General features: G+C 35.1%; 1 protein-coding gene across 1 annotated transcript; it reads right to left on the bottom strand.

Moving 5' to 3' along the window:
* Positions 1-11,055: 11,055 nt before the first annotated feature.
* LOC137837752 (uncharacterized) lies at positions 11,056-15,837 on the bottom strand. The gene is made up of 3 exons (XM_068646863.1): positions 15,628-15,837; positions 15,296-15,397; positions 11,056-14,010 (listed from the first exon to the last, which is right to left on the bottom strand). The coding sequence occupies exon 3, from the start codon at positions 13,849-13,851 to the stop codon at positions 11,482-11,484; it is 2,370 nt and encodes a 789-aa protein (XP_068502964.1). The 5' UTR covers positions 13,852-14,010; positions 15,296-15,397; positions 15,628-15,837; the 3' UTR covers positions 11,056-11,481.
* Between the last annotated feature and the right edge of the window lie 1,027 nt (positions 15,838-16,864).

The following is a 16,864-nucleotide window of genomic DNA, read 5'->3' as shown; positions in this document are numbered from 1 at the left end:
ATTCATCAGTTATAACTAGTGTATTACAACTAATGCAATTTGAAGACATGGAAACCTCCAAATTCATACTCCTGAAATCTTCAATCAATACTAGCTCTCTAATCATAAGCGACGACATATATTCTTTTACGACTCAACGCATCTGCAACAACATTTTCCTTTCCAGAATGGTATATCAACTGGAAATCATAGTCTTTCAAGCTTTTATGAGATGAAGAAATACCTCAAGCTTAAACCCTAAACCTAAACCCCAAACCCTAAACAAATACATCAAGCTTTTATGATCACTGAACACATTAAAACTAACTCCATAAAGAAAATGTCTTCATATTTTAAAGCAAAGACAACTGCTGCCAATTCTAGATCATGAGTTAGATAGTTTCTTTCATGCATCTTTAACTGACAAGAAGCGTAGGCAACAACTCTCTTATTTTGCATCAGAACACAACCCAATCCCTAATAGGAAGCATCACAAAAAACTTCAAAAGGTTGATTGGTATCAGGGATTGTCAATGCAGGAGAGTTAGTCATTCTTCTTTTTCAACTCTTCAAAGCTTCTCTCACATTGTTTAGAACATGCAAAAGGGTGATCCTTCCTAGTCAGTTGGGTCAAATGAGCCACTATTTTAAAAAAGTCTTCTATAAATCTCTTGTAATATCCTGCTAACCCCACAAAACTTCTAATTTCTGTAACAATTTTAGAACGTTCCAATGGAAGTACAACCTTCACTTTAGAAGGATATACTGATATTCCTTGTGCAGAGATAACATGTCCTAAAAATTGTATTTCTAACATTCATAAGTCACATTTTGAAAGTTTAGCATATAACTATTTTTCTCAAAGTGTTTAGGACAGTTCTCAGATGTTCTGTGTGTTCTTCTCTTGTATGAGAATAGATCAAGATATCATCTATGAACACTGCCACAAACTTATCAAGAAAAGGTCTGAAGATTCGATTCATATAATCGATGAAGATAATTGGAGCATTGGTCACACCAAATGGCATAACCAGTAATTCATAGTGATCATACCTTGATCTAAAAGCATTCTTCTTAACATCATCCACTCTCACTAAAATTTGGTGATAACCTCAGTGCAAATCTCAACTTCCCCATGCAACTGTTCCATCAGATCGTCAATTCTAAGAAGGAGATATTTATTCTTGATTGTTAACTTGTTTAATTGTCTATAATATATGCATAGACGTGATGAACCGTCCTTCTTCTTCACTAATAGCATCGGAGCTCCCCATGAAGAAACACTGGGTCGAATGAATTGTTTCTCCAATAAGTCTTCTAGTTGTTTCTTCAATTTAGCTAACTCCGTTGGTGTCATTCAGTATAGAGTAATTGACACAGGGCCTGCTCTTGGAATCAAGTCTATTGCAAACTCTATCTCTCTTTTAGGTGGAATTCCAAGAATCTCATCAGAAAATACATCCATAAATTTATGAACTACAAATATATCTTTTTCTACTTTATCAGTAACTATAGAACAAGCCGAGAGCACAAAACAAAACATTTTGCACCTTCTTGTATCTCTCTCAAATTGTTGAGGATAACCTACATTTCTTTTATTTTAGGGAAAATTACCTTCTTCCGACCATAATTTATAAAGATATGATTAGCAAACAACCAATTCATTTCCAATATAACATCCAAATCTTTTAAACATATACAAATCAAGTTGATCTTGTATCTCCGCCCATCTAAAATTACTGGACACTCAGCACACATGGAAGAAGTTACTATATTACCTTCTATTGGTGTAAATGCCACCAACTCAATTTCTAATTCTCGAACTGACAACTTAAGTTCCTTAGCATAATCAAAATATATAAAAGAATGGGGGTTGTCCTAGAATCAAATAATACAAATAATTACGTTTCAAGGATAGAATAAATACCTCTAACAAGGCTATCAGACTGTGAAGCTTCAGCTCCGCTAATAGCAAAAACTCGACCCGCTGCTATGGGTTTTTTATTATTATTCTGTTGTACTTGCTACACTCCACCAGAATTTAGAGCTCCCAATTGGTCACGACAGTTTTTTGTTGTATGACCATACATGTGACATCTATCACATGTCACATTTAACATTGGATGAGGACATAATCTAACAACATGTGGCCCACCGCATCTAAAACAAATGAAACTAGGAAGTGATTGAGAACTAGGTATTCCTTTACTATAAGATCGAGGTCTAAAATAAGGTTTCTTTCTTCTTCTTTTTGAGCAAAGAATTATATGAATTAAAGGGAGCACTTTAGGGGTGCTCCAACCCTTATACAATAACCATCAAAGCAAACCTACTTTTCATTCCTATATCCCAAGAGATAGTTCTACCACATGGGTTTAAAGATTCTATAAGAACTAATATAACTCCCTCCCTATTACACAATCTTTATAACAATTGCATAAGAAACATCAAGCCATACCCATATATATAAAGCTGGAAAACCTCCCACATTAAATTGGAATATGCAAATAATCCCATAAAATTGGCTTCATTATTGATTGGCCAATGAAAACCACTTTAACAGTGTGCACCTTTGCTTGATTACAAACATCCTCTGCTCAATAAAACCCCTAGTACAAATTCCTTCCATGTATACTTGCAAAACTACATTGTCTTAATGTTTTGTTGTCGAAGTATAGATTTCCAGCATTTTCAGCAAGCCTTTTGGCACCATGAACCAACATTCATCGGCCCTTTTTGATATTTACTTTCTTTTGTTTGTCTACTCACTACCTGTAATACCTCTGTACCCCTGCAACACCGAGACAATACCATCCTTCCAGCAAAGATCAGTGTTAAACAGAACCAGTTCCAAGAAAAACATGCATGCACAAACTTGCAGGATTTGCTAAAGCTAGTTTTCAAATATCAGAATTAAACCAATGTTGTTTTTCTTAAGCCAGAATTCTAAAGTTCATCAAATATATTCTAACAGATTTAAAGAGCCAAATAGTTTAGAGTCTTACCTACAATTCTACCTTTTATAACTTGTTTCTTATTTTGTAATTCCACATTCCATCATCCTTAAAGCCTCTAGTAACCCTCTAGCATAATTGTAAAAAAAAACTGTTGGCCTTCCACGCCTCTTCAGCCAGCACAAAAAGCATAATCCAGCAAAAATGGTAAATCTAAACCAGTATTTTAACAACAATAGCTTATACAACAAGTTTAAATTATAGACTATCAACAACAAACAATAAGTAAACAATTAAAGATAATGCAAGTTACACTTGTATCCCCAACAGGTTATGTTGTTGCCATATTAATCCATGTTAGGAGAGATAAAATCCAGTCAGAAAAAGAGAATTTAACTTTCCTTACTTTTTGTTTCATCCATGCCCATGATTGAATTTGTGCCATGGTAAGAATTTCCTCAGCATCTATCTTTGTTTGATTAAAAAGAGCCTTGTTTCTATGTTTCCAGATACACCAAATCACTAAGACCCATAGGCTTTTCCATAGTCGATTACCTTTTTTTGTTAAAACAGATGTAGGAGAATTGCTCAAATTGATTGACCAACTCATTGTGATACACCGAACTAATCCCAAACCACCTATTGCACATATTCCAAATGGCAACAGATACCTTACATGAAACTATAATGTGTGAAGTCGACTCCTCTTCCCTCCCGCATAGGGTACATAATGTATCCCTCAAAATAACACCCCTTTTACAGATTCTGCTTAGTTGTTATCCTATTCGAAAAAACCCTCCACACATAAAACTGAGTCGATCGCATAACCTTTAAATTCCAAAGATATGCAAGCAGCGATGATACAACCCCAGTTCCATGATTAGCTAACATTTTATAAACGGATTTTACCGAGAATGTATATGATGGTGGGTCGTTCCATAGCCATAAATCCTCCTTATCTCGATGTAAGGAAACCTGTGAAATACTTGTCATAAACTTGTCTACCAAAGGTTTTTCCCACTTGAACCACTCCCTTCTCCAGCGAAAAGCCCACTCCCACCCCTTTGTAGACAATCTTCCAAATCTAACAATAGGTTCATCTTTAATCAAGGAATTATTGTAGATTCTGGGGTATCTCCCTTTGAGCTGACAATTGATTAACCATTTATCTTCCCATAATTTAAACTTGGCCCCAGATCTTACTTGCCAAACCACATTTGAATTGAACCAACTGCTACCCTAAACCCTAAACAGATCAATTCGCCTAATGCCAAGGTCACCCTCCTCTTTTGGTTTACAGACGTTCTCCCAGCTAGACCAAGTTATTTTCCTTCCCTCCGCACCCCATCCCCTGTTATTTTTTTTATTTCCTTGCACACTCCTATAGGGGCTTTAAAAAAGGATAAGAAGAATAGAGGTATGACATTAATAACTGATTTTATAAGACAAACTCTTCCCACGAATGATAGGTACCTCCCTTTCCACGCCGAAAGTTTCTTTCTGGTCTTAGATAGCTAGGCTCCCAAAAGGAACACCTAGATGAATACTGCCAACAGGTAGGCCTAAGTAGGTGAAGGGTAATTCCATTAGGCTACAATAAGTATTTTAGAGAACATATTCACCAGGTTCTTATTTACTCCTATTGCACATATTTTAATCTTGTGGAAATTTACTCTAAGGCCAGAACTTAATTCGAAACATCTTAGCATAGCCTTAATAGTCATGATATTTTGCACACTGGATTTGCAGATGAAAAGAGTGTCATCGACAAACTGTAATAAATTCACATCAACATTTTTATTTCCAACTTTTATTCTGGAAAACAAAATTTTTCTTGTTGCTTGATTTACTAACCCAGATAAACCTTAGGCCACAATCAGAAACAAAAACAATGTCATTGGGTCCCCCCTTGTCGAAGGCCTTTAGAGGGTTTGAATTCTTTTGTTGGGCTACCATTTCCCAGAACAGAGATAGTAGCAGGTTCAAGACAAGCTCTAATCCACTATATCCATTTTCCACAAAACCCTAATATGTCCCACATGTAGAATAAGAACTCCCAATTTACCGAGTCATACGCCTTTTCAAAGTCTAGCTTAACAATCACCCCACATCTCCTTCTTCTTTTCAATTCATCCACAACCTCGTTCACAACAAAGACACTATCTAGTAACCTCTATTAGATTAAAAAAAAAAGTTGATTGTGACACATCGATGACCTTCTCAATAACTTTTTTAAACCTATTAGACATTACTTTAGCTAGTGTCTTGTATAAGCATCCAACAAGTGAGATGGGCCTATACTCTTCTAGAGATTGAGGGTTCTCAGATTTTGGAATAAACGTTATGAATGAAGCATTATAACCCTTTGATACCTTCCCTTCTCTGTGGAAGTAATTAATTGCTCCGAACACGTCCTTTTCTAGTAGAACCCAATGCTTCTTAATAAAACTGAAAGAGATTCCATCTAGCCCAGGGCTCTTACTACTTTCGCAATCCCAGATAGCATCCTTAATTTCCTTTCTCCTTAAAAGGTTCAATCAGCAGTTGATTATCTGAATTTGATATGGCTCTGAATTCCACGTTATCCAACCTGACGTATATATCCTCAACAACCAACATCTTGTTTTTGTAGAACTCTTTGACCATCTCCTTCACAGAGTTTGGTTCTTCCACCCAGGTGTCAGAACTATGACACTGAACTCCTTTAATCTCATTTCTCATCCTCCTTCATCTAATTATCGCATGGAAATATTTGGAGTTGGAATAACCTTGTTTGAACCATAACCCCTTTGACTTTTGTTGTAAGATGACTTCACTTCTCATGTTAATAACATGTAACTGACTCAAAATCTCTCTTCTTTCCTTGATCATATTTTCATCCAGATTATCTACATCATCCAACAGATCAATCTCTTGTATTCTATTCATGATATCAAGTTTGATCTTGTTAGTATACCCAAAAACCTCTTTGTTCCACCCTTTCAAATCGCTCTTTAACATTTTTAATTTATCTTTTAACGTTTGGAACATGTTCCCCTTAACCAAGTAGCTTTCCCATTTACTTCTAACGAAGCTGCCAAAATTCTTATCTTCCTGCCAAATGTCAAGAAATCCAAATGGCTTTGGCCCCCAATCCACCAAGTTTGATTTGAGCACCAAAGCACAATGATCATAAATTTGTCTGACTAGGATATATTGCTTGCTGCCCGGCAATGTTGCAACCGTTCAAAGGAAGTTAGGAACCTGTCAAGCTTACTCTTGGTCTTGTCATTAGGTCTATATCAGGTGTATTTCCTGCCGATACAAGGGATATCAACAACTTCCATGCTTTCGATGAAATTATTAGAAACTTGCATTTCTCTCTCATTACTTCTGATACGGTTTATCCCCCTCCACTCACATTCATTTCTTACAGAGTTGAAATCTCCCAAAATGCACCAAGAATTACATGCCTCTCTTTGTCTGACATCTTTTAAATCTTCCCACATTTGTCTTTTCACTTGTACGTTACATGAGGAATACACATTCGCATAAGCCACAAGGGTATTTTTCTCTTTAATGCACCTGATGAACACAATGAACCATCTATTAATTATGTGATTAGTACATTGGAAACACTTATTATGCCAAATTGTCAAAATTCCACCAACCCCATTAATAGGTTCACTATAGAAAAACCTAATGTCATTATCCCCCCATAGCTGACAACATTTTTTCATACTAAAAGTAATTATTTTTACTTCATGAAGACAAACCATTTTAATACCTTCCTTCCTAATGAGATCCTTAATATATCTCCACTTCATAGGGCTCCTAAGACCTCTTACATTCATAGAAAGAATTCTAATTGATAACCTAAATTCCCCCATGCTTTCCTTTCTAACTTTAAATTCTTGTCCCTAGTTTCAAGATCTTTTACACTAACCAAGAGTTTTCCTTCATCTCCACACATAACACCTAGTTGTTTTCCCAATTCCCATAATTTAATTGTCTACAAACTCCCATGTTTTAATCAAAATAAACAATCACAATTGTTAATGGCAATATCAGAAACGAAATTACTGATTTGAGATAAAACTGACCTTATGTTCTTCCCGCTTGCTGTTTTTGCTTGATTCCCCCACCTAGAAAACTCTTCTTTCCGCAAGCTCTTTGGAGTTAAGGGCCACCAAATTGTTACAATCCCTTTCCGATAACTATTGAATGTGTACCTTTCTCTGTTCATCAAATGGGAGATAAGTTTCTTTGACTCTGAAAGATCCTAAACCTCTCAGAGAGTGTTGATGGTCCATGGTTACTTTTTTTTTATTGAGAAGATTTATGGTTTGATGGGTACGCTTCTCAAAGATGGAAGCAGTGGATACCGATTGAATTGGGTGAGGTGGATTGTTATGGCCGATTGATGTATGGCTAGAATTTGGAGAATGATTTGGATTCTGCGGAATGCATTTTATATTCTGAAGAGGTTAAGGGAGACGCGGTGTCGCGTTGGGATCGACAAGAGCGATTGAGAGCTACTGAGGGATTGGGTTGGGCTCCACTTGTGCAGGGGTGAAAGAAGCACAATGTTTTGGGCTTGCGGGATTTGGGCCAGAACAAGTCTTGGCGACCAAAGAAGGGGACCACGTAGGAATAGTAGGTTTATCAATGCTATTCTTTTGTAAAAGAGGACGAGTACGAATTAAACTTGCCTTATATGAGTAACCATTGCCACCCCTACCACATAATTCATCACAAGCCTTTTCCTTTCCCCTATTTGTGTTGGCTACAAGCCTAGGTGTTGATTGTAGTCGTTCTTCTGACCAACTTCAACGGTTATAGTAAGGGGGGCCTCCAGTATTCTTATGTCATTTTTCGATGAGACAACGATTGCTTCTCTTGATTTAGCATTTGTGTTGCCTTTTGATCGTTCCAACTGTTCAAAGCACTCTGATTGCGAAGATAACTCTTCAAATAGGTCTTTTAACGATAGGGAATCTGAGATTGTGGAATTAAAATTACCACATCAACACATGCAGGGATTCTCTTAGATCATCTCGTCCCAGACCACCACATGATAAATTGTACCGTTGATCTTCACGTCATGTATGAAGTCAATTTTGTGCCCTAAAGATGTTGTCATTTGCACCTTTAGATATTCAAGGTTGATTATAGATATTGAGTTTTGGTCGATTGAAATAAATTTCCCATCTGTAGAAACTATTTTTCTAATGCATTCTTCATTCCAAAGTGAGACAGGGAGTCCCCAGCACCTTGCTTGAACCACTTTGTTATTCAGAATCTTCCCATCTACCATGGAACAATTGAGTCAAAGACAGATTCTAGCCACACTCTGTTTTCTTCAATCATCTTTTCGAAAGTATATTTTTCATCACTATAAATAAGCACCATATTATCACCCAGGTAACTTGTTTTCAGACTTCCCATACCTTTCATAATCAAATTTTCTTGTATGTTGCCCAAGGAGGAGGTATATTCGCTTACTTTGCCCACCAAGCATTTATCGAGCCACTCTGTATAGCAAACCTCAGAGTTTAATTCCATACCCTTCCAAACCTCCCCTGAGTTTGCTCTAAGGATGTGTCCCTTTACTACTTGTGCATACGATTTTGGTGGTTCCCCCTTCTACGCCAAACTTTCGTCACCCTGTTATTTCTTTGATTTTTTGTGTACCTCCTATGATTTGCATCCGCTTTTGTTCTTCTGAATCTTGCAAAGTTGAGATGTATTTTTTGATTACCAATGTTGATAGCATCAAGTTCTTTTTTAAGTCTTTCAGCATTTCCCACGTCAAAAAATCGAACAAAGATGAATCTTCTACCCCTTCTATCTGTTTTCATTGGAATGAAAACCTCTTTAATTCTTCCCCATCTATGGAACACTCTTCACATATCTAATTCACCGAAATTGTTAGAAAGTTAGTGAAGAAGAAAGGTGTTTCATTGTTGTTGTTACGTTTCGAAGCTCTCGAATGCATGCTTCTAGAAGGTCCTCTCACTTGAGGCTTAGCAATTCTGCTACTATTTTTCAAACTATCCACTACTTTTGTCTTCTCCACTAGAGTAGGAAATTCTCTAATGAACATAGAAGTCACCACTTCTTTATGTTCTTGCTTCAACCCAAACTCAAATTTACTACATCTCCATGGTCATGGTTTAGGTGTAAAATCTAGCTAGGTGTTTGAACCTAGTAGCATATTCAGTGAATTAAAGATTTCCTTGTTCCAACTGCATGAATTCAATTTCTTTTGCATATATGACACTATCAGAAAAATACTCCTCCAAGAATCTTACTTCGAACTCTCTCAAGTGACAATTTCTTCTCTATCTTCCATCATCTGCTTCATACTTACCCACCAAAACTCAACTTCTTCAATAAGCATATAGATGGCATAAGATAACTTTCTCTCTTTAGGGCATTGAGTAGCTTTAAAGATTCTTTCTATGTCTCTCATCCACTGGTCTGCTTCATCTGGATTTACCTTCTCATTAAATTTGAGTGGATTGTGTCTCAAAAAATCCTCCAGACTAAAGGTATGGGGTTGTTGATGAAGCTGAGACACTTCTGCTGCTAGTCTAGTTGTTTCAAATTGATGAAGGGTGGCCTGATGTTGTTGTGTCATAGTAGCACTCTGTTGTTGCAAGGTTGTTGCCATCATCTTTATTTCCCAAGCCAAGTTGAGCATATCTACTGATGGAGGAGTGAGTGGTCTACATGCCATTTTCTAAACACATAAAGAATTAGGTTAGATATATCTTTAAGACAAAGCAACTTTAAAGAAATAATCACACAAAATAGGTACAAAACCAATCAAGACTTATCTCTAAAATGTATTCTAATTATTTAGAATTAAGATAGAAAATCATCTTGATCTAGTCATGAGTGTGCACCCTCACCATTCTCTCACCACTCTATCAAGATTTTTTTCATTCTTAATAATTTCATCTTTATTCATAACAACTAGTTTGACTCAAACACAAACAAGATTTCAAGAAAACAACTTTGTCAAAAACCTTATTAGAAACTTTTAACTAAGTCTTTAGGCTAGACTTAAACAAAAATCGACATGCGGGAGAAAAAAAATAAACCCACTACCTTCATGTTATCTTAAGTATGAACCACTATGATATCATTAAATATAACATTCCAAAAATACGTCTAAATGTAACAATACAAATCCTACATGTTTATTATATACAAGCTTAGAATTACGAGATTGCGGGGTTTTCTTGCTTCTTTTTTTTACGTTCTTACAATAGGAAGGGAAGAATACATCATTGGAAAGAAAAAGATAGATAGAAAAATAAATAAATAATTTATAATAAAAAATCGTTTAAAATTATTATTATTATTAAATAGTGTATATATATTGTGTATTTTGATTAAATTTGGGGGATATTCGATAAGACTATTTCTCACATTAATCTGTTTTACCAAAATACCTTATGAAGACTGGAACAAAATATTAACAACTACATATTAATTAAGAAAAGTGATGATATTAGTACCCATAGTTTTGAAAAAGAAACAAATATATGTGTGTGTGTATAGCAGCTAAAAATCATCTTTAGGTGTTAAGTTTAAATATAATAAAATATCTAAAATCACGTATTTTAAATTTAAAAGTATTAAAACTAAATACAATTTTCACAAGGGACAAAAATATATTTTGTTCCAAACTTACATGTAGCTTTTAAAAAAAATATAAGCTTAAATAAATGTTGTCCTTATATAAAAAGGCAAAGATGGTACAAAATCTTAGGCAGGAAATCTATCTAGTTAATGCGCCTTCTCAAATGTCGACCCTTTAGACATAAACTTACCAATTTCTTGACATTGCTATTATACTAAATTAATCTAAAATAATCTACCTCAATTTTACAGCCTCCAACGAGATTTATATATAAAAAAAAAAATAGATTCATAAAACCAAGTATGCTTGAAATTGATATGCAGTGAAGAAAATGCTATTTAGATAGCTTTTAAGTAATAAGTTGCCAGATTTTAAGTAACTTTTCAAATAGTAAAGAGAAGATGAAGATCTATAATCTGCATAAAATATATTGTTTGATGCAGCATATACTAAATGAGAGAAATAGGGTAACACAATAAACAAGTATCATTTAAGAAACTGGAATCAATTTGTAAGATCTGTATTAATTTTGAACGTTGCTAAATATCTTACAAACTTATGGACAGCAGTTGGAAAGGATACCACTACTCTGATTTACAAAAACAAAAACAAAAATTGAGTAAGACCCTATAAAAAGTGTATGAGCACCAGCTATTACAATGTTAGAAAATAAGTGAAATCCCTGAATGTTTTGACACCAAATAAAATATAGCTAGAAAAAATTTGACAAAATTTACCTTTTGTATAACTAATCACAACATTGTCAACTCTATCTGCTGGATCCTGTTTTGTCAAATTAATTCTGGCTTTCTAGTATTCTTCATCCTTGCACGAGCCAGAGATTCCAAAGGTTCATCCCATCTAGCATGCTGCATTCCATTGCTGCTACAAGCAACTGCATATCTTCTTTCTCTTTCAAAGTTTTTCCTTACTGCGCATGTCTTTGTCCTTTTCCTGCTGTACTTCCCCGAGTTTCCGCACATCATTGATCATTTCCTCATTATTAGCTTTTGTCATGTCGTCACTTGTATCTACTTCCTGCATGTCTTCATCCTCCCCCTTCTTTTCTTCCTCAACTTTTCCCATATAGTTGATCATTTCCTTATTACTTTCTTTTATCATTTTATCGCTTGGTTCTTTGACATCAGTATCCTCTTTGTCTGCCATGTCTTCCACCTTCACAACTTCTATTAGCTGAAGAAATTCAAATGGAGTAGCAGCTGGGTCCAACACCCTGCAACCCTTTGGAGCATCTGGAGCTTCTTGACCAGTGAGTACATATGAAGGTATTTGATGAGAGAATCGAAACATCTCTTCCATCGGAATGATCCTGATTTCTGTTGGATCTAAGTGGTGGTGAAATACTGTCCTGAATCCAGCCACTTTGACCAGAGGAATAACATCTATACCATGCCCTTCGATAAAATCCTCAAGTACTTCAACCACATCAAACTTGTGAATAACCTCATCTGGTGTTACCTCATCCCAGTCAGGAGACCAATTCCTGTATAAGGCCCAAACATCCCCTTTCCTGGGATATATACAAATAGCTCCATCAGCACCTGTTCTCCACCTAACCTTGTGGGAGAAAAAGTTGGTCGAGCTACAGATTTCAGGTCTGCTCAATCTGAAATCCCCACAAATTTTTGAAAAGCCTGAAGCAACCCATTTAATGGGGTCCAGTTTACTATTGGTATTTGGGTTGAGCCAACTGATCTTTATCTTGAATGGATTCATGGAGATGATGCCATGAATCATAGCATAACATCGAGGCATCCCATCATCGTTATCATATACAGCCCATACTTGATTTTCAGTGAAAGATACTTCAGTTCGATCTTTGAAAAAATCATGGAAGTCAGGGTCTGGTACATCAATAGCTGTTGTTTCTAGAAATTTTCTGTTACCTTTAGCAATTGTAGAGCCTGCTAACGACATGATGGCAATGTTATCTTGAGCAGACGTTTCAGAATTTCTTAAGCATTTCTCTCCTTTATCGTTCACTTTATAGAAGTTATCTCCACTCTCTTTCATCACTGTTTTATCAACAGCATTTGACTGATTTCCCAGGAGTTTATTGCTAATTTCTTTTCTAGCTTTCTCCATAAGAAGATTCCGAAGCTCAACTGGGGAGATTTCCCCCATACTGTCAGTCTTGTTGATTCCATTAACCCTATTATATTCAAAATTAGCCGGTTTAGATCCACCCCGATTTTCCTTACCACCACTTGCACTTGGGTCCTCCATGCCCCCTCTTCTTCTCTTAGCAGGATTATAGTAACCCTTTTTAGAAACATGCTGCTTCCTTTTTAAGGCTTCTTCCCTTTTGCTAGCTGCTTGTGCCTCCTCCCGATCTCGCTTCACTTTATCATATGCCTGCTGAACCACACTTGCAGCTTGAGCCACGTTGGAAACACCGGATGATTTTGAGAATGGAGCCCACTGGAAACTGCCTGTTTCAGTATTACTATAAGATCCTGCTCCAACATTTGGAGCAGCCATGTCATTCCTTCCGGCATTCGATTTGCTTTTATTAGGTACTTGGCGATTGGAATTTTGCTTCTTCTGTGCAAAATTCCATTGAGTTGCAGGTCTAATACCACTTGCAGGTGGAGGAGAAGTCTCTACAGCCACAAATGCTGTACGGCAGTTGGGGCATAAGAGTTTGAGGTTAAGATAAACTCTAAGATACTCGTACTGCATTTTGCACCGAGTGCAAACAGTCCAAAATGTATTTGATTTTGACTTATGAGTAGAAGATGAAGTGTGCTCTTTAGCAGTACTCTTCTGAACAGCTGCGCTTGAAGGGGTAGTCTTTGTAAAATTGTAACTACCATTAGTGCCTTTTTGTGCTGATGAACCTCCAAACTTGGAAGAGACTTTCCGTTCTTTTCCACTTCTCTTATCATATGCTGCTCTTTTAGTCTTATCTGATAGTAAACTCCATGCCTCAGAAACAAGTTTAAAGGCCCCATCAGCTCCAATGGACTTGTTCTTATCAGGGTGAAGCATGAGAGCTAGCTTCCTGTATTGTCTCCTTACTGTATCATCATCAGCAAGGGAGTCCACACCAAGTACACCGTACCAATCTGCTTCTCCATTTGTTTTATTCTCAGCCGAAATATACACATCAAGTGTTGCTACCATCTGAGAAATACCCTCAAGTTCAGGAAATAGATTTAGGGCCTTCAAAGCAAATTTCTTTGCTCCTGATATATCCTTTGCAGCAAACTTCCTCTCAGCAATTTCTTTTGCCCTGGTAGCCTCATCCTTATTGCACTCCATTTTGGTCGCCCTGCCTTCTCGATGTCCTTGTCTACTTTCTCAAGTTGTGATATAAAAATATCAACATTTCAATCTAAAAATATCATGATTCTTTAAATATTTCTACATAGTCTGAGCTCCACACAGCTTTGAAAATAAATTTGTCAATGGCAACCGAACCTGCAAAGACAAAGTAAGTTTTAGTTGATAAATTAACAACTCAGAGAAGTAAATTGAATTCAAACAAATTCAAATACAGAAAATACACATGCAATATTATTTGGGTAATGCAACAGTAGGCTCGACTTTATAATCGTAACGGCGTATAGTCAGCACTTACAAATTACAGGGAGCTACACAGTTTAAAAGAATGGAGCCTGCACAAATTTTAGAAAATAACCAAAGCTGCAACAAGCACCCAGCTGTGACAAGACCATTAATGTTTTAACAAAGTAACAAACACCACTAACAAAGTATTTGAACAGAGTAGAACAAAACTTTGGTGTTATTAGAATTTAATCAAAATTGTCAATCACAAAATACCAGCACAGAGAAGCTGACCCCAAATCCTCTTAATGGTAGCAGGATGGCCACTATGTTAAAGTCTTAACATATATCTTAAGTAATTTATAATAACATCACATATATAAATGCTCAGCAATTCAAAAACCACGAAGCACCCAAAGTTATAAATTAAAGGGAGGAGAACACCCAGACCGGGAACTAAAAGGGAAAAAAAATCACAAGATTTCCTCAACTAGTCAGGTTTTAAATTAAGAACTTGCACATCAAATTAAATTAAGTGAAACTCAAATATAGAAAATACAAGGGTTGTGATAATATTAGAGTAATGCTACAATACGCTCAAGCTTACAAATGCACCTCTTCATTGGTCAACAATTACAAATCTGCAACAGCTAAACAGTTTAAAACAGTGGGACCTAAAAGTTTTGATAAACAAACAATGCAGCACACAAAATTGCATAAAAGTTCAATAAGAAGTATCTCAGTTACATTTACAGTTTTCAGAAAAACAAATGGAAAGGTTTCATTACATCATTGATGTTTTAAAGCCCTAACCAAATCAACCGATTCAACCAGTCAGACCATGAATCCGCTGTTTCTCCCATCAATTCCCGTTATTCCTTACTACCACCAACTTAACCTATTAAATCAATCAACATGCAAACTAAAGGTCTTGGTCAGCACTTCAATTTAAAATAAATTGCATTATGTTTTTATGTTATCAGGCACAGCACATCACACGGGAATAGAATCAACACAAAGGATCAAAACAGCAAGTAATACTAAATGAAATAAACAAGAAAAACAAAATCCAAAAACACAACCAATTCCTCCGCAGCACTAATCTTAATTCATCACAGGGCAACACAACTTCGTAACTGAAAATGAAAATCAAATATACTCAATTGAAGTAAAAGCAGCAAGAGCATAACCAAATTACCAATTGCAGAAACGAACTCAAAACTCGAACACGCCGAATCTTCCACCGCAAAAACCTCAGAAAAAGTTCCTGCACTTAATGATGATCGCGGACAGAGAAATTCTGATAAAGGGGAAACAAAACCCTAAATATTAATATCCACATTAACAAAAGAAAAATAAAAATGAAGGAAAATTAAAAAAAGGGCAACCCTAAAATAAGATAAAGTTAACAACTTTGGATTGAAAAGAGAGAATAAAAGGAGATTGAGTAAAAGGGGTTAAGGAAGCAGGAAATAGCACAACCTTTCAGGTTTAGTTTTGAAGTAAAGAAGAAGAAAAGTGGAGACTCACGGTGAGGGGATTGAAGATCGTTGAAGAAGAAAGAATAAATGAATATGGTGAGAGAAGTTTGGTTTCATTCTCTCTTTTCTTCTCCATTTTGGTGTCTTCGCTGAGAATTGCTCATGCTTTTACACCTTCTTCTCTCTCGTTTCAGGGTCACACACTTGGAGAGGAACTTCTCTTCACAATAATAAATTATTCTCTTTTGTTGAAATGAATACTTTTGTAACAAATTGGGGGCAATTTATAATATTCGGCTTCAACTAATGACAAATAAATATATAATCATGGCTCCAAATTTGTCTTTACATAGACTATATTCTTATAAAACTAGGTAATTTCCAAATTTTTAAATTGAGTATAAAAATTAAAGGGTTAAATATATCTTTCTATTTTCTAATTCAAATTTTAGACTTTTTTGATACTTATAAGAATGAGTCTTTGTCAGCTTTTTTACGTGACTCATTATAATATTATAATAAGATTTACGTTAAAAAAATTCAATGGAGTATTTTATCATTTCATATGAATTACTTAAATATAAAGGGGATAATTCATTATAACGTTTTGTTGTGTAGATAATTTTTTTCCGATTCTATCCTTATTTAATATATTTCATTTTATTAATACAATGGAGTATTTTATCATTTTATATGAATTACTTAAAAAAATTATTTTTTCATTTTTTAAATTAATATTATTGTACCATTTTTATATAACTCCATCACTCTTTTCTTAATTTTTTATCTTAAAACAACTACGGGAAGAAAGAGAGAGCATACTCTCACACATTCCACACCAAATCTTATCTATCAAATAAAATAACCTTCATTTTCAATCACTCACTGCACTCCATTTTTTGTTTTTCAATTTTGACTCATCCAAAATTATTTATGTATCTATGTTAAATTTCTATTATCATAAAAGTTGAGTAAAAGAGAAAAATACGGAAATACATTGTTACAATAAAAAAAACACTTGATAAACACTCATTTCAATAGTTTCTTTTCTATAAATACTTAGGAAGTCTAAATTTTAACTAAAAACAAAAAATCAATTAAGTGTTGTATTACAAAGATATAGTTAACTCAAATTAATATATATATATATATATAAATTTAACATTTTAATTTGAGATGAAAATAGGATAAATATGTGTGTGTATATTAACTATTTCTATATTTATAGTATATGTATTTCAAAATTATGAGAATATTTTTAATTTTTTCAGCATTTTATTTTGAAA

The sequence above is a fragment of the Phaseolus vulgaris genome, chromosome 4, assembly GCF_051622355.1.
Source record: "Phaseolus vulgaris cultivar YP4 chromosome 4, ASM5162235v1, whole genome shotgun sequence".
Lineage (NCBI taxonomy): Eukaryota > Viridiplantae > Streptophyta > Magnoliopsida > Fabales > Fabaceae > Phaseolus > Phaseolus vulgaris.
Note: the sequence above shows the minus strand (reverse complement) of the source record. Positions and strands in the feature narration are given on the sequence as shown.

Excerpts from the sequence above, each read along its gene's own strand:
- LOC137837752 (XM_068646863.1), bottom strand. The coding sequence starts at position 13,851 with ATGGAGTGCAATAAGGATGAGGCTACCAGGGCAAAAGAAATTGCTGAG.